Source organism: Pithys albifrons, chromosome 3, assembly GCF_047495875.1.
Source record: "Pithys albifrons albifrons isolate INPA30051 chromosome 3, PitAlb_v1, whole genome shotgun sequence".
Taxonomy (NCBI): Eukaryota; Metazoa; Chordata; class Aves; order Passeriformes; family Thamnophilidae; genus Pithys; species Pithys albifrons.
The window spans coordinates 29,669,216-29,686,719 of record NC_092460.1 but is presented as its reverse complement, the minus strand read 5'-3'; the positions used below and the strand labels follow the sequence as shown (position 1 = coordinate 29,686,719).

Below are 17,504 nucleotides of genomic sequence, written 5' to 3'. Positions count from 1 at the left end.
AAGAAATCTGATGCTCTCCCACCCACTCCAGTTGCAAATGATTACACAGACATCTGATCCTTCCTACCCCATGCCATTTCTTTTGTAGAGTGAAGGTTCCTGGCTTACTGAGTTGGTCCTGACAGAAGCTGTTTCACACCTTTCATCATCCTTCTTGTCCCTCTCTGACCCTTTTCCAGTTTTACATTCTTTCAGAGATGTCCCACTTATGGTGTAAATTAAAATATAAACCAGGATGCACTTCCCCATTTCACAGTGGTGTCCATAAGGCCATGTCAAAATAAAGGTAGTAGGAGAAGAGAGATTTGCACAGAAAAATAAGGTGGTGTTATCTATCTACTTTGAGTGCCAGCATCTTCTGGTCCTGCACAACTGGGATGCTTTTTTCCTTTTCTTTCTTTTCTTCTCTTTTCCTTCCAGTGACTCAGGGAGGGAGAGGAGATGAGGGTAGACTGGAAACAGCAAACCCTTTAGAAAGATTATTGCTGTGTCAGATGTACAGTGCAGGAAACATTTGCTATTGTCCTGGAAGCTGAAGAAGGAGATGCCAAATGGCCTTCTGGTGTTAATCATCTCTCAAATCAACTGGCTGTGATATGCTGAAAACTAATGGGCAAACCCACTGCATAATCACATTTATGTGGCTAAGACAAGAACCTCACACCAACAGGTCATTCAGGACCCTCTTCACATATTTTTACCCACATTAACTCTTTCTCTCTGTGCTGAATCACTAACTTTTGAGTGTTTCAATTTGCTCAGCCATCACAAAATCTGACAAGCAGCGCGAAATTGCTTGTGTGTGAATGAGAAATGTCAAAATGCACATATAAGAACATATTTTCTTTGTTCTTTCCTTTGACATTTGAGTATTCAAGACATGAAGACTGGAAAAGATTAATTTGTATAGAATAAGAATACAAATTCTATAGCCATCCAAACCCTGAAACTTTCATAAGCATTTTTACTCTGTTGGCTTACAAGAAAGGACAAAGTCAGAATTAAACTCAGTGGTAGTGTATTCATAATTTATCTTTGAGAAAATGCACTCAAGGGAAAGACATTTGAAGATGTGACAGCTTATTTGTTGTGATCTCACATCACAAGTCACCCTCCGGTTTCATTCTATCTTTTTTTCATAGCACAGTAGAGTATTAGATCTCACACAGTTTCCCACTTCCCAAGATGTGTCAGACACCTCAGCCAAGCCTACTGTTATACATCTTGGTTACAAAATTTCAGATGATTATGTGAGCCTTGCAAAACCAAATATATTCACAAGAAAGCAAATAGAATGAGTATAGCTGTTTTAAATGTGCCCAATATGTGAATAGAAATGGAAGAACATTCTTTTCACTGCACAGTTTGTAAGAGCAGGACTTCTCCAGCCCTTGTTGTCCCCATCTTCCACACCCCCTGCAGCTTCATTAGAATCATCGAATCACAGAATCGATTGGGTTGGAAAAGACGTCCGAGATCATCAAGTCCAAACCTTGGTCCAACTCCAGTCCCTTTACCAGATCATGGCACTCAGTGCCACGTCCAATCTCAGTTTAAAAACCTCCAGGGATGGGGAATCCACCACCTCTCTGGGCAGCCCATTCCAATGCCTGAGCACTCTCACTGGAAAGAATTTTTTTCTGATATCCAACTTCGTGCTCTGTTGGCTTTTGTGACACCAGATGCTGCCAAGCTCTGGCAATTTGCCTTTCAGCACTTTCCTCGCTGAATTCCGCAGCAGCACATCCACAGCTGCCAAAGCCCTGAGTAGGACACCAGGGGCAGACCTTTGACTACTTTCTGCCTTTTGAGGGATTCACAAAACCCCTCAGATGAACGTGGCCACTCCGTGTTGTTTGCTGAAAACTCTGCGTTTCCAGGTGCTGAGGCCAACCTGTCCCACACGGGCCCTCTGGAGCGTGTCCCGGGAAGGGCTGGGGAAGGGTCTGGAGCACAAATGCTGTGAGGAGCTGCTGAGGGAACTGCGGGTGCTCAACCTGGAACAGAGGAGGCTCTGGGGGCACCTCATCACACTTTGCCACTCCCTGCCAGGAGCTGAGCCAGGGAATGTTGGGCTCCTCTCCCAGGCAACCAGCGACAGGACAGGAGGACACAGCCTTACACTGCGCCACGGGAGGTTTAGGCTGGATATCAGGAAGAACTTCCTCACAGACAGGGTGATTAGACATTGGAATGGGCTGCCCGGGGAGGTGCTGGAGTCACCATCCCTTGTGGTGTTTAAGGACAGACTGGACGTGGCACTCAGTCCGATAGTCTGGCTGACGTGGTGCTGTTGGGTCATAGGCTGGACTCGATGACCTCAGAGGTCGTTTCCAATCTAATCGATTCTGTCCCATGGAACCCGAGAATGGCTCGTTCTGGGTCCTTCGCACGCCCCCGGCCGCCCTGAAGACTACAACTCCCATGATGCCCGGCGGCGGCGGCGGCAGCGGCGCTGCGCGCGGCGGGCGCGCGGGGGCTGCCGGGGGCCGTGGCGTGCGCGGGGGCCGGCGCCGATGGCGGCAGGCGCAGGGGGCGGCTGAGGGACCCGCCGGCACCGCCGCCTCTCCGGGCCCCGTCCCGCCCTCCCCCGCCGCCATGGAGGCGCTGATCCCCGTCATTAACAAGCTGCAGGACGTGTTCAACACGGTGGGCGCCGACATCATCCAGCTGCCGCAGATCGTGGTGGTGGGCACGCAGGTGAGGCGGGCCGGGCCGGGCCGGGCCGGACGCGGCGCGTTCACCGCCCTGCGGGCGAGGTCGGGGTGTCCATTCAGCCCCCGCGGCTGCCTCCGCCAAGGGCACGGGGGGACGCCCTCGGTGGCCACGTTCCCCCCGCAGTCCCTGCCCGGGCTCCGCTGTCTCCCCTCCGTCCGCACCGGCAGCGCCTCTTGCACCGCCCGCCCCGGGCGCTTGTCGGGGGCGGCTTGAGGGGCCCAGGAGCTCGGGAGGGCCGTGCCGAGGCCCGGCCCCCTCTCCCCCGTGGCTCCGCACCCCGGTGAGGGTGGTGCCGGGGACCCCGGGGACCGGCAGCCGCCCCGGTGCGTGAGCGCCATCGCTGCCCGGGCCGTGGCTGCCCTTCCCCGGCTGAATAAAAGGGATGTGGTAGCGGAACAGCATCTTGCAGGCGTGGATCGTTTCCCTTTGCTCCGATTTCTGTCGTCGGGACCTTTTTGTCTTGGCTGGTGATGGGGCACGAAGGTGAGAGGCGAGGCCAGCCGTGTCGGCTGCAACAGTTGCAGTGTGTGTGTGTCATCCCCGTGGTGCTGCTGGGCTCGGAGACGGCTCTGACCCTTTCATGTCTCCTCACGTGGGATGCTGTTCTTCAGCATAACGTTTGGCAGCTGAACGTGCGTGGCCAGAACTTCACGGAAATAGGAAATGGAGCGTTAAACAGAACTAAAACATAAAGCTAATGGATCTCTCATTTCTGTGGAATTAGCAGTGTCAGTTGAGCGTGCTGTGCTGCCAGACGGGGGAGGAGGCTCAGGGGAGACCTTATCACTCTCTACAACTACCTGAAAGGATCTTGTAGCCATGTCGGGATTGGTCTCTTCTCTCAGGCAACCAACAGTAGGACAAGAGGGCATGGGCTTAAGCTCTGCCAGGGGAGGTTTAGGTTGGATATCACAAGGAAGTTCTTTACAGAGATAGAGTGGTCAGGCATTGGAATGGCCTGCCCAGGGAGGTGGTGCAGTCTCCGACCCTGGAGGTTTTTAAGGTGAGACTGGACGTGGCACTGAGTGCCGTGATATGGTAATCAAAGTGGGGTTGGATTAAGGGTTGAACTTGATCTCAGAGGTCTCTTCCAAAACAACTGATTCTGTGATTCTAGACAATAGCTTGCCTACCAAAGGCTACTCTGTGATCAGGGGTTTCATTATGTGGCTTAAAACGTCAGTTGTGTGTTTTAGAGTTTGCACATTGCAGGAGCGTGGAACAGCTTTGCTTAAAGTGTCAAACTGGTTGTGAGGTAACCAGCAGTCATTCTCTTTCCAGTACACATCAGTAGGTGCATTGACTTTATATCAACCACTTTATAAAGTAGATCTAAAATACTTGAATTGGGTGGGAGACACTCTGCACTGGTAAGCTGTTAGGTACTGGCTGTTTTTGTGGCTGATACAAGCCAATCACTTTATGAAGATATTTAATCCTCATTATGTTAAAAATCATACAAGCAAAATGTTGGGTTTTTTTAAAATTTGTTCCTGTGTTTCAATTTAGATCTGCAAGAGAAAGTGCAATGCAGGGGTGTGGCACTTTCTGCATAAAATTAATAAAGTATTTTTTCCATTTTTGCTTAATGAAGTGGCATTTAAAAAAATACTTTTAAAGAACGTGTTTCTAGTTACCTTTTCCGAGGTGTCAGTTCTTTTCATAAGTAAATACTGAGAGTTAAGACAGTATTGACATGTTTGACTTCAGTATTCTTCCCATCAGTATCAACATCTATTGACTGCTGTATTCAGTGTATTCATAACCCCCCTTGGATTAGTATGAAATTTCTTATCATGCCAAAACCACGTCCTTCATAGACTCCAGAAAAATTTATACTAAAATCTCTAACAAGCTGTATCTTGGTTTGTTTTTTGTTTTTTTTTGAAGTCAGGGCTGTTGGAAGAAGTAAGTCTTTTCTGATATGGTGATTCTGTAGATTGTTATTTTATGTAATTAGTTTTAATTTAAATAAAGTTTTATTAATTTATTCATTTGAACTTAGTTAATTGTAGACCAGATTTCTGGAGATGTCTCAAATATGGCCCTAGAGCTGCTATTTTGCTGTTGTAAGCTTGCTGCCTTGATTTTTTAAATGTCTTGAGACTGCCTTGTTTCTTGAGATATTTTTGGTTAAGAGCTACATGGCCTTTAAGTTTGTTCACACAGTTGGTTTGTTTGTAGCCTACTGGCATATGCTGCCTTTACTTTTTCTTCTTTGGATAATATTCACTATAAACTGTTCTGAATTTTGCACCTTCATTTTTCTTTGCAGGGAACAAAAGCTGCCAGTTGGAATTTCTGTAACTCTGTTAATTGAGTTATGCTTTTTTTCCTTCCAATTTGCCAGTTGCTTTTCTTAAATGACCTTTTTACGTATTCAGCAAGAATAAAAAAAATGCTTTTTTAAGTAGTGTTTGGTGCTTATTTTTCTCACCTGTCTGTTCTCTCTCTCTTCTCTACCCTTGTATTTTGTGCTTGTGCCTTTCTCCAGTTCTCATTTATTTCTACTTCTGTGCATCAAGTTAATTCCTTTTTTTCTAGAGTATAGAATTAGAAACTGCTGATAAATCCTAATTTAGCTCTGAATATTTTCTATTTCCCATGTTCCCTTTGCCTCCCCTGTTTTGGGATTCATTTCCTACTGCACTTGTGTTCTGAGCAATTGAAATATCTTAATTTTTCCTCTCTTTCTATACTTTTTGGTACTAATTACAAAATATTTCTCAGTAAATTTTACACATTCAAATAGCCTCTTGCACTTCTAGTGAATTTCCTTAGACTGTCATACGAGAATTTCTTTCCATTCTCCACGTAAATATCATGTCAGTTATTTTTGTATCCTAATACAGGGTCTGTTGAGAGAATTGAGGACTCTGCTGGTGTTAGAACTCAAAGGGCACCTTCAGACTTCCAGTTGTTCTTCACTGTTTCAGGGGTTTTCTGCCATTCCCATATAGGTGTTCTGTTTTTTCCCAATTCAGTATTTCAGTTCTATTTTTAGAACTGTATCACTAAAGTGCCAAAAACCCTCGTCCAGGCTAGGAATATTATATAAACAATATTTGTTCAATACTGCTGTAATTCTCGGTGTTCTGATGTGTTTTGTACCAATGCTTTGTGATCTGTATTTGTAAGGGATAGTGAGGTGGTGTTGCGGGGCCTGGAACCAGCACAGTAAAACTGTAGTGAAAGGAGTTTGGCTGGTTATCACCTTCTGTATGTGAAGAGTACATGGGTGGTATCACAAAAATTAAATGTCTACACTACAAAAGTGGCCATGAAATTTAAAATAAATTTTAAAAAAAGACCAGACAACAAAATATCTGCCTAGAGGTTTGTCAAAACGAATTTCTGGTTTTTGAGTTTTTTTGGACATTAATTCTTGGAATCTCTTGAGTTTTTAGGAGTCATCAACCGAGTTATATCCAAACTTAACTGTAACTTTATATAAAAATTCTTCCAGTACTGACATTATGAAAACAGGAGCTGGGCTTTGCTTGCATTTGGTAGTGTTAATTGTGGGCAAATTGATGTAACAACTAATGAAATTCACAATGAGATTTATAAGTGAACTCTCAGGTGTACATTTGTAGAGTCCTTTTACTCAGTCTTTGGTTAATGCAGTTTTGGGAGTTTAAATGGGCAGGTGGAGTTCACAGTATTTGTCATAGACTGTTCTGTTGGGTGATTCCCTGTGATTGGCTCACAGATGAACATGCACTTATTTCTTCTGTATTGTTTGGAATAAGTATCATGTTTGATATTTCAACACTAAACCACTTTTAGTTGCCAAGGAGGAAGGTTTATTGGTGTAAGAACAGCCTGAGCATTGAATATGTGTGTGTTCTGTTAAGCTGAGCAGTTGGGGTGGTCATTTGTCTGTTAAGAAGCTGATAGCAGTGAGAAGGTACTGACAGTCTTGGCTCCTGGGATAAGGAGAAGAATCCAGTGGATGCAAAGCATCTGATTTGAGACTGGCCTCTTGGTCTTCAATTTCAGGTGCTGTCCGGAGCTTCCTTGGCCTTTCCCTGTCAGTGGAACAGAAACGGGAGCTACCTACTTCAGCTCGTTTGTTGTAGCCTACGTTGTGTTGGCAGAGGGCCAGTTTTAGGTGAAGGAGACTCAAGCTTGTATTGAGCAATGAGGAAAACCCCGTACCAAGTTCAGCTTGAAAATTTCTTTCTCCTCCCCCTTCTTTTTCTTTTTTTTTGGTCCAAGGGTCTTCCTTGGGATTTGAAGGAGATGCAAAAAGACCTTTATACCTGTATTTGTAAAAGGGGATGTAACTAAAGCATAACTTCAGTGCGGCCTGGGCAAAGCTTGTTTTTATGTTTTGCAAACTTCTGGGTTTGTGTTGTTTTTTTCTGTTTGCTTTGATATCTGACATTTACTGGATCTGGGTTTGGGTGTAACTGTTTTCTTCTTTGTCATCCTTTGCTCCTGTCGAATCATGCCCTGACTGTTCTGGTGTCTGTTTCAGACAAGCACAAAGTGAGGCTGACATTAATTAGTTGTTTACAATTTACCAGACACAATATAAATGTTGCTGATAATATTACAAAGTGCAAACAACATTCAGTGTTGTGATGTTTCTTTTCTGTGATGGGCTATTTGTGGTTCTGAACAGCTGTACTTTTTAGGCCCTGAAGGCTTCTGAGGTTGAAGGGTGGCATTTTCACCAAGTCTATGTGCAGACTTCATATGAATTAAAATAAAATTATGGGTCTAATAACTCTAATCCTACATTTTAGCATTTTAGCTCTACACATTTTTAATATGAAAGCAATAATAAATGCAATTTAAATGAAGATACTAATTTTATTGCTTGCAATGGGGAGAGCGCACAGAATACAGAGTTGTAGAAGGATGTGAATGAAGTTGTTTGTGATTCTGGTTTTTTTTGTTTCTTTGTTGTTCTTCCTTTCCACAGTTTTTTTTCTTTTAGTTTATATTATTTTGTTTTTCTCCTTTAGTTTTGATGTTTAGTGCCAGGGTCCTGTTCGTCTTCTGAGTGGCAATTATCTTTTGTAGAAAACCTGTATTTAATCAAACCAGGTAGATTTTTTATGTTGTCCAGGAGGGACAGTGCAAAAGTAACTCTGTTTTTAGGAAAATGAAGGGCAAGAGTTTTAAAGCAGAAAGCCCAGGGAAATGTTTTTCAGAATCTGGAGAGAAAATGGCTGTGGAGTTCTTGAAAAATCCCCAGATCTCTGTTGTTTAGAACTTTTTAAATTTGAAGATAGAAATTGTCTTTATTTTGCTTCACTTTACTGCAAGTTTCTAATTAGATGAGGGTTTTTTTCTTAAATGAATCATTAGGGGGCTTTGGGAATTGACATGTTGAGAAAGGACACATCTGCAAATACTTTATTTGTTTGCTGTTGTTTGGCACATGTCTAGGTTTGGGCATGGTGTAAATACAGGATTGATTTCTGAAGGATTTTGTCTGAGCTGTGCCCATTCTGGCATTCCTTACGACTTGTACAGAAGCTGTTTTATAGGGAGGTGGTTCCTGTGAGTTCAGTTTCTTCCTGACTGATCCAGGAAAGCTTCTGCTCGAGTCAATGGGGAATGGCCTACAGGGATAACAGTCTTGCAGTCAGACAAGATCTTTCATACAGAAATGTATTTTGCAACAGTGAGCAGTGCATTGTGCTGGTTTTACCCCTTTCTCAGGTTGGGATCAGTCTGTTAACTCTTCTGCATCTCTTACAAGTGTAATTTTGCTTCAAACAATGTCTTAAAATAATTCACCAGGCCTGCTTATAGCTTTTAAGATTCTTTTCTGATAAGTAAATAATTTGTTTAATTTGTTAGCTGTTTAGAACCAGCCTAGCTTGGGGTGCTTCTCGTTTGAATAGGAAAATGTTGTTACATTGTCTCTTCCAAGCCAAGCAGTTCCCTTGTGTAACTGCTCTGGAATTACATGTGTGCTGGCCTTTTATTTCAGCATAATTCATGTTTGCAAATAAGGAAAGAAAAGAAGTATTGCTTCTCTTTAGTTACAGCATGCTGGACTCTTCCAGGATAGCTACTGCAAATAATTTCTTTTCAAAGCACCTATCTGGGGAATATTGCAGTGGATGAGGTCCCAGCAAAAATGCACTAGCTTTTATTTCCCAATAGTAGAATGAAAATTTTGTAACTTGTTTATGTATGTATTGCAAAGAGCATGATAGTTCTTGTATGACAGCACCTCCAAAATTGCCACCATTCCACCTTGGGTGTCAAAGCAGATGCACTGCTTTTCTTAGTAAAATTTTTCAGTAATTATTAGGTCTCAGTGAGAAATCTCTCTTACTTCTCAGTTCCTTACTGTCATTCTCGAATGTTTGTTGTTCTGCCACTGCAAATGTGGTAGAGAATATTGATGCTCTTTATTTTCTTGTGCTGTCCTGCAGTAAATCTGTGTTGTGTTGCAAGAGTTCTTTGCAGTTGTTTCCTATTTGATGACATAATTAAGAAGTTATCAGTTTATCCTATCAAAAGCAATGATCAAAGTTTTACACCCCTGTAATGGTTTGACCCATGGCTTCCTCAGTAACCACTGGATAAAAAGAAAAAAAATTATATTTTCTAACATTCACAACCACACTGTATACACAGTACATAGGATCCCACCCCCAGGGAAAAGGGGCCTGGTTAACCAGAAAATTGGGAAGAAACAAAACCAAACCAAAGAAGAAACAAATGAAACAGACAAGCACAATTAAAAACCTTGAGGAGGGGAACAAGCATGAAAGAATCTCACCCAGGACAGGAGAACCACCAACAACCGGAGAGATCAGACTCCAGGGTCTCCCACCAGCTCCCCAACCAAGAAGTGAACAAGCCCTCCTCCCCTGCTACGTGGAAGACACGTGTGGAATACTTGTAACTTCCTTAGATACAGTGGTTACTGAGGGCTTCCTTTCGATCAATTTTTGTTTTGGAAGGTTCCCAGTAGTTTATTAGACATGTTTCCTTACGAGTTTTTTTTCCACAGATGATATATTGTCCATTGGCTCCACAAAGAGATTTTGGAGTTTAAAGGTAGACAAAGGAAAGCAGAGATTCTTGTGAGATGACTTGAAATTTGTTACAGCCAATACAAGTCTATTATCATTTTAATAATACTTGAAATCTACAACAGTCAACAGTCTGAGCAAATGACTATAAAAAGAAATCTCCTGGTTCTTGAGTGTTAGTGAGACTCCAGGTGAGCGTTGTGTTTATTGCCTTCATGTTGTACAGACTTTGTAACAATAAGAGGAGACTTGGCTTGTTGACTTGAGCAAATCGGTGGGATCCAGTGAGTTCCAGAACAGCAAAGCTCAGGAGATCTGGGATAATGCTCAGGACAACCTCACTGGAGCACGGGACAGGAGTCCATAAGCTTGCTTGGGAAAATGAGATGTGAGAACAGTGTGGAGGGAACTCATGACTGAGCCTCAACACAGAAGACTCGTGCAGGAGGTGAAAGTGAGGACAAGCTCTCTCAAGCCTATAAAAACACTGCCTGCATTTGTGGAAACAGTATCAAGAAAGCCAGCATGATTGGTAAGGGACATCAAGGGAAATAGGAACGTCCAGCACTGTATCAGCAGTTAAAGAAGCAAAAAGAAATGAGGGAAATACAGGCTGACTGTGACAGGTTATTTAGTGACAGCAAATATGGACAAGACTGAGGTACTGGTTCCTTTCTTTGCCCTGGTCTTCACCATCAGGGTCTTCTAGGCCTTTTTATCTATAGATGGGGTTCAAAGGGGAGATTAACCAGCAACAGTGCAAGAGAATTGGACCAGGGTTCTCTTTTCAATATGGAGAAATCATCTTTGCATGCTGTTGGGTATAGGGTGCAAGTCCCCTCAAAATAGGAATGCTAACGAGGAAGTGGAAATAGAGTAAGAAAGCCAGTGAAGTAAATGTTTGAGATGAATGTGAATGGCTGCTGATATTCTTCCTTCAAAATGTTCAATACACTCTCTTCCATTTGGCTTGTCAACAACCCTAAAGTGTTTTTGAAAGTGATACCTCTTGCTGCTAATGAAGCTGGATAATTACAGAGTCATATACTGCTGTCTGCTACTTCTGACTTCTGAAAACTGTGGTCAGTAACACAGCAGATTGTAACCCAATGGGATCCTGTCCTGTATCAAAATTAGCATGGTCAGCAGGCCCAGGGCAGTGATCCTTCCCCTGTACTCTGTGTTGATGAGGCCACACCTTGAGTGTTGTGTTCAGTTCTGGGCCCCTCAGTTCAGGAAAGAGATTGAGGGGCTGGAGCGGGTCCAGAGAAGAGCAACAAGGCTGGAGAAGGGACTGGAGCACAAGCCCTATGGGGAGAGGCTGAGGGAGCTGGGGGTGTTTAGCCTGGAGAAGAGGGGGCTCAGAGGTGACCTCATCACTGTCTAGAACTACCTGAAGGGAAGTTCTAGCCAGGTGGGGGCTCCCAGGCACTCAGCAATAAGACAAGGGGGCACAGGCTTAAGCTCTGCCAGGGGAAATTTAAGTTGGAGATCAGAAAAAAATTGTTTCCAGAGAGAGTAATCAGGCGTTGGAATGGGCTGCCCAGAAAGGTGGTGGATTCCCCATCCATGGAGGTTTTTAAACTGAGATTGGACGTGGCACTGAGTGCCATGATCTGGTAAATGGACTGGAGTTGGACCAAGGGTTGGACTCGATGATCTCCGAGGTCTTTTCCAACCCAATCGATTCTATTATTCTATGATTCTAACCCACATTTTCTCATAAGAATTAGTGTAATGGATGGGAGCAACTGCCTTTTCATACTAAGTGCACAGAAGTGAAAGATACAGAGACAAGGAGTGCGGAAATGAAGGACAGGGTAGTAAAAGCAAGCTCATGAGGACTGTCAAAAGTAGAGATCTTGGCTTTTTGAAGTACATCAGAGTTCTTGTAGTTTGCAGCTTCTTAATTTGTGACAGTGAGGTACATAATTGTTTCCCAGTGATTCTGTCCTTCATCCTTAATTGCTTTAGATTAGCTGAAGATGGTGTTGACAAAGATGAAGATACAGGTGTTAAGGAGGCAATGAGAAAGTTGATAAGCTTTCAACACACTCTGACACTATATATGATGTAAATAAGATACTTAAGTTCTATATGAATCACCTCTTATCTTAATACTTCTGGGGAAAATGGTTTTACAATTTATGCAGCTCAGGTGCTTATCTGTGGGACTGATGATGGTTAACCTGAAGAGTGTTAAAACACTCAGCAATGGAAGGTTGACACAAAGTTAAAGAAGTGACACAGGATGTTCCTGTATTTGCCTATTAGTTTTCTGAGCGATCTGTACAAAGTTCCTCTGGATGTCATCACTAATAGATATTTCAAATTAGGATCAGATATTAAAGTCCAGAGGAAACATTGACTGGTCTGCTACGAAAGGTTAGAGTTTGTTAATGCTTTTCTGGACCCATCATGAAATGAATTTATGGATTTCTGTCCATGCTTAAAATTGTGATGAGTGTTCCAATGAGATGCCAAAACAAGCATGATGCTTCTGCAGACTCATGCCTAAAAATTCTGTGGTACCCTTGGTCATCTTTACTAGTCATTGTCTTCATCTGCTGTATGAAGGGCTCGCTGAACTGGATTTGTATTTTTAACAGACCCACATTTTTCACTCCCTCCTGCTGGCAGAAAAAGATCAGCTTCATGTTTACTGCTTTCATCCCCATGTTCCCAGACAATTCTTGGTAATGGATGTGCATGGAACCCAGATTAAGGAGCGTGGCATTAGATAATTGTATTCCAACAGCAAATTGCATTAGTTGGGAATGTAATGCGATTTGAAGTAAATTTCCTGGTGCATGGAGCACTGTAATGTCTCAATTAGTGTATGACTTCACATTTGCAAAGGATCCTGGTCATTCCTTCTCCACGTGGGGATAACTGTGGGAGTGGTGAACAACACAGTGTTTCAGTTCTGTGGGTGGTTTGGAAGGTGCCCATTTCAGCTTCCTGCATTACTGCTCTTTTGGAATGGCCAATGAGCAGCAGTGAACAGCAGCTCCTCCCATGGATTTTGGTTTCCTGATGAGGTTCTTAATAAGGACCAGCTATTTATCTACTATCTCTTATGTGCTTGGATCGTTTGTTCAGGAGAAGCCACTTCCTCTTGAGTCTTCTCCAGCCCTTTTAGACTGAGTGATTGTTTTACCCCTGTGTAAGAAATCTTGCTGAAGAGATCACAGAATCACTGAGGTTGGTAGAGACCTTCAAGATCCTCTAGTCCAGCCATCAGCCCAGCACCACTATAATCCCCTAACCCATATCCCCAAGGGCCACATCCATCTCGAAGTTCAAAATATTTCTAATAAATGAAACCCTGGAGGTTTTGGTTTTTTGTTTTTATTTTTTTTCAATGCAGCTGGTGAACCGTTGTGATCTCTCATCTTTTTGAGCAGGCATTACATTTGTCTTAAAGAAGTTTGTTAAGAGGTGGTTTGGTTTTTGTCACTATGAAGTTTGTTTTTTCACAGTTTGTAATATCAGTAAGTCTTCAAAAGTGTGCCAGAGTGGGAGCTCTGCTGGGGAGGCTTCCAGAGCCTTCATGCTTTGGTTAGGTTGTTCTTAAGTTACTTTTTTAGTAAGAGTTCAGTGCCCAATAAGCTCCTTGCACGGGAAGTGTTAAAAGCTGGAGAAGGTCAGTTGAAGAGGAAAATTATTAATTACTTTCTAGGTAAGTCTTTTGAAGGAAAAAAATAGATCCTATGAGGCTCTATTTCTGTTTCATCTGACTCTGCTCTTCTCCCTGGTCTTTCTAAACCATTGACATCACTGCTGTCAAATGGGAAAAACTGACAAATACACGTATTTAGCATTGGTTTGTTAATTGCCTATTGAAGCAAATGTTATTTTTGAAAAAAATGGGCTTTTTTTTCTGTTCCATAAAGCATTTACAATAAAGTGATAGAATAAAAGAAGGCTTTCTTTTGTTGTTATTCAAATTTTCTAGGGGTTTGACCTTGTACTTAAGTATTTATTTTGTGCCTCTGCACACAAGTCCTGTGTTTCAGTAGGTTATACAGATCTCATATATGTCCAAGTCTTGTCTTACTGCACTGGTAGAAATGTCCTTTCTGACAGTGATGTGTTGCTTTATCTGTGATCTGTTTATCATTTCTAGAAAAGTCACCTGCTGTCACTAAATGTGTGAGATTTAAAGATATTCATCTCTGCTTTTGTATCATGTTATGCCAGGTTATATATTCATTACTTGCTTGAAGTCTCAAGTCTGTTATTTCAGAACTCGTAGGCCGAGTGAAAGTTGTGCAGCAATGAATGCATATTTCAGCTGTCAGAAGCATCTGTTGGTTTGTGGGGTAGGGTTTTTTTGTTGTGTTTTGTTTGGTTGGTTTTTTTTTTTTGTTTAACAAGAGAATTGCTTGGTAGTTGTGATAATATAGAAACGTTTTGTAGCTGGTGGCAGTGGCTGTCAGAGAGGGTTTTCTCATGTTGACTTCTCAGCTGCAGAAAACTGCAAGAGTTTAATACAGTTCTGTGAAAAAGACAAAATCAGACTTTCCAAGTGTTATGTTGACATGGCTTGTGTATTGTTTATTGTTGGTTTTCAGGTCACACTGCTCTGGAATCACTTTTTAAATCCATGTGTTCACAATTGCTTGTTGGACCAATTCTTCATTTTATACAAAAGTGCTAAAGAAGAACATTTAAAATGTAGACCGTCAAAGCCTTTGTGTAATTTCACAGCCTTCAAGTACTTCACAGCTTTTTACAGTTGTTGTACAGCCTAATATTTGCAGTGAATTAAGTCGTGAATACTTAAATATATAGAGTGTAGGAGGACATGAAACAATGTTTGTTTTATACTCTAAACATAGAAACAATGTCTGCACTTATGAGGCTGATACATTTTACAAAAAAACCCCAACCAACCAAAACAAACCTCAAACTGAAAAGAATATAAATCTGTAACAGCTTGATGTGTTCAAGTATAGTTAATATCTGTGTAATGCTGGGTTGGTATTAACAGGGCCAGCCCATGTTAATTCTCACAAATGCTAACAACATTAAACTCCTTACTTTACAGATTGAAGTTTTGCTTCAAGATGTTAGAAAATTACATAGTACAAGACAGAATTTCCTTCTAAGCATTATGAGGAAAGCAAAGGGTGTCTGGAGAGTTTAATATTTGCGGTAGGAAAATCTAAATAGGACATTATTTTTTCCTGAAACGTATTACATGTTTAATTTAGCCTTAAGAAATAAAAATTGCATCTATCTACGTATTTTTAAGTGTCCCAAGCAGGTTTAAACAGTTACTGGTTTGTAGCAAACTTGTCTCCTTCAGTGCCTGTGCAGTGTTACACTGTGCTGTGTGAGATGCTCCTTCAGGCACTGCATAGCACACGACACTGTTTGCAGATTAGATGAAAACAAACTAAAGCTCAAATATTACAGCATTTTTATGTTTAGAAACTAATGTAGTTGTATTCCAATTTTCAGAGCAGTGGAAAGAGCTCTGTGTTGGAAAGCCTTGTGGGAAGGGATCTGCTCCCTCGAGGTACTGGAGTTGTCACCCGGAGACCCCTCATTCTGCAGCTGGTTCATGTTTCCCCAGAGGATGGTCGGAAAGGAGCTGGAGATGAAAATGGTAAGGGTGATCCAACAGTGTGTTTTCTCTTGTTGGAAAGAAACTTCAGACCTTTCTTGTTCCTTTAACTGAAAAATCAGTTGTTGTAATCTTAAAACTCAAGTGTATTTCTTAAAATTTGCCTGGAAGAAAACGCAGCTGTTGTCACATCTGTTTTATCCATTTAGCAAATGTCATGAAATCAAAATCTTTAGGATACTCAAAATATCTTTGTTGTTTTAACCTTTCCTGTTCTTAGGAAATACTTTTGAGAAAAACAGGCCAAAGAAAGCATTTCAGTTACAAAGTTAGCTGTCTAGAGTATAGAAAACATGATTTCTTATCTTTTTTTTTACCTTCCTCTTTTGCTGTATAAATAAAGTATTTCATTGAGATGATGAGTGACTTTATAGGAGGAGATTACAGGGTAGGTAAGTTCTGAATGGAGCAGAAGAGTACAACTCCCTGCTCCTCACAGGACTACCTAAAACTAAACCATATTACTAAGAGCAAGGTGAAATGAAAACAAAGTTGTAATAGATGCAAGCAGGATTTAATGGGCACGTTCTGTAGCTTACAGGTGCCATCTTACTGGGCTGCTCTGAGACTCCAAGCACGTCAAGAACAGAACTTCAGTGTTCTGAGACTGTCTAGTTTGAAGCTTGTCTTCTGTAGTATTTCTACAGTATCTTTCAGCAGATCAAGAAAGGGGTCTCAGTTGTCCCTTGGGAGTTTCAGTGCCCATTCTATACCAACTAATGCTCCTGATCTTGGGAAAGAGCAGGAGGGGCATATTGACCTTCTGATTGTAGGATAAGTCTTAGCTTGTTGATTTAGACAGTAAAAAGAGCACAGGCATTTGTTGGTGTGATGAACTTGAGGCTATAATTATTAATTCTCGTTGTGTTCAAATTTTTCTGAATTTATTTTTAGTGACAATAGGTCAAGATATCAGAAGTTCTTTACAGTATTTGTTTTCCTGTAATATTTATAGCCTTTGGTTTCGGAAGGACAGTTACTAATACTGTGCCATTTAAAAGGTTTAAGTTCCAGTCTTCATTATTGTCACAAGCAGAGAACACAATTAGGGTTCATAACAAGTAAGAACTTTTAATGTGCAATCCTTGTGAGAGGTTGTAGGACAATTCAGGTTGGAAATTATCTGGGAAGGTCTCTAGTCCAATCTCTTCCACAAAAAGGGGCCAGCTCTGAATCAGCACTGGGTTGCTTGGATCTTTACCCAGTTAGGTCTTGAAAACCTCCAAGGGTGGAGAATTCAGTCTCAGGGCAACCTTCTGAAATGACATATTTGCTTTCTTTAAATGTCATTTTTCCATCACTTGCATTGTGCAGTGTACAGTTTCTGGTACTTTTCAGAATGCTTTGATTATGAGTTGTAGGGTAAAATACTACTTTATTCTGTTCTGCAACTTTACAGGTATAAAAGATGGTTTTGTAATTGGAGTATTCAGAGTCAAGGCAGAGGCTTTCTCTTGTGGGTTGCATTTGACCTGGGGATGCGGATTTTAAATTTAAAATAGGATAGTGATATTACTGCATAGTGATGTTAGTCTAAATTATTATTTATGAGGACCATTTAGGGTTCTTTTTGGAAAAAAAAATCGATACGCAAGATGTACATGTTACAATCTCATCTTGTTCCTGTGAGAGAGGTGTGGGTTTGTTTGGTAGGAACAAAAAGAGAAATCTTTGACTTACTAGTTGAGCTTGAAATGCATTTTCTTTCCAAAATTCAAGCAAATCATGGTCTAAATGGTTTGGTCACTGATCTGGTTTAGTGGATGTTCAGATTGTCAGATCTAAAAAGATGGAATCAAGTAGCTTGGAAAGATAAAAGATGGCAACCTCTTATCCTGGTTATGCTGCCTGACATTGTAATAAGGCCCTATGCCATTAGAGTCATAATTTTCTTTATTAGGAGGTGGGTGTTGAGGTAGAGTTGAATATTTCCCAGAGGGAAATAGTCTTGCAGAAAAGTATTTTGTCCCAATGAGAGGTTTGTTCTTTACAAATGGAATACTGGATGAGAGTGTCAGTCCTGGCGTGCTTCTTTCTGAGTGCTGGTGTTGAACCCTCGATGCACAGACACTTCTGTCCAACTGCCTCTTCCTTTTGTGACTCTGCTTTGTGATCGTCCCCTTTATCTGTCCTAATGCTTG

The 17,504-nt window shown here is 41.7% G+C and overlaps 1 protein-coding gene across 4 annotated transcripts in view; it reads left to right on the top strand.

Moving 5' to 3' along the window:
• Window positions 1–2,487: 2,487 nt before the first annotated feature.
• Window positions 2,488–17,504, top strand: part of DNM1L (dynamin 1 like) — a 39,351-nt gene continuing 24,334 nt past the window's right edge. For all 4 annotated transcript variants that reach the window (XM_071551172.1, XM_071551170.1, XM_071551171.1 and 1 more), the window contains exons 1-2: window positions 2,488–2,700; window positions 15,198–15,345. In XM_071551172.1, coding sequence (XP_071407273.1) covers window positions 2,599–2,700; window positions 15,198–15,345 — 250 coding nt within the window. In that variant the 5' untranslated portion in view covers window positions 2,488–2,598. The remainder of the gene's footprint in view (window positions 2,701–15,197; window positions 15,346–17,504) is intronic.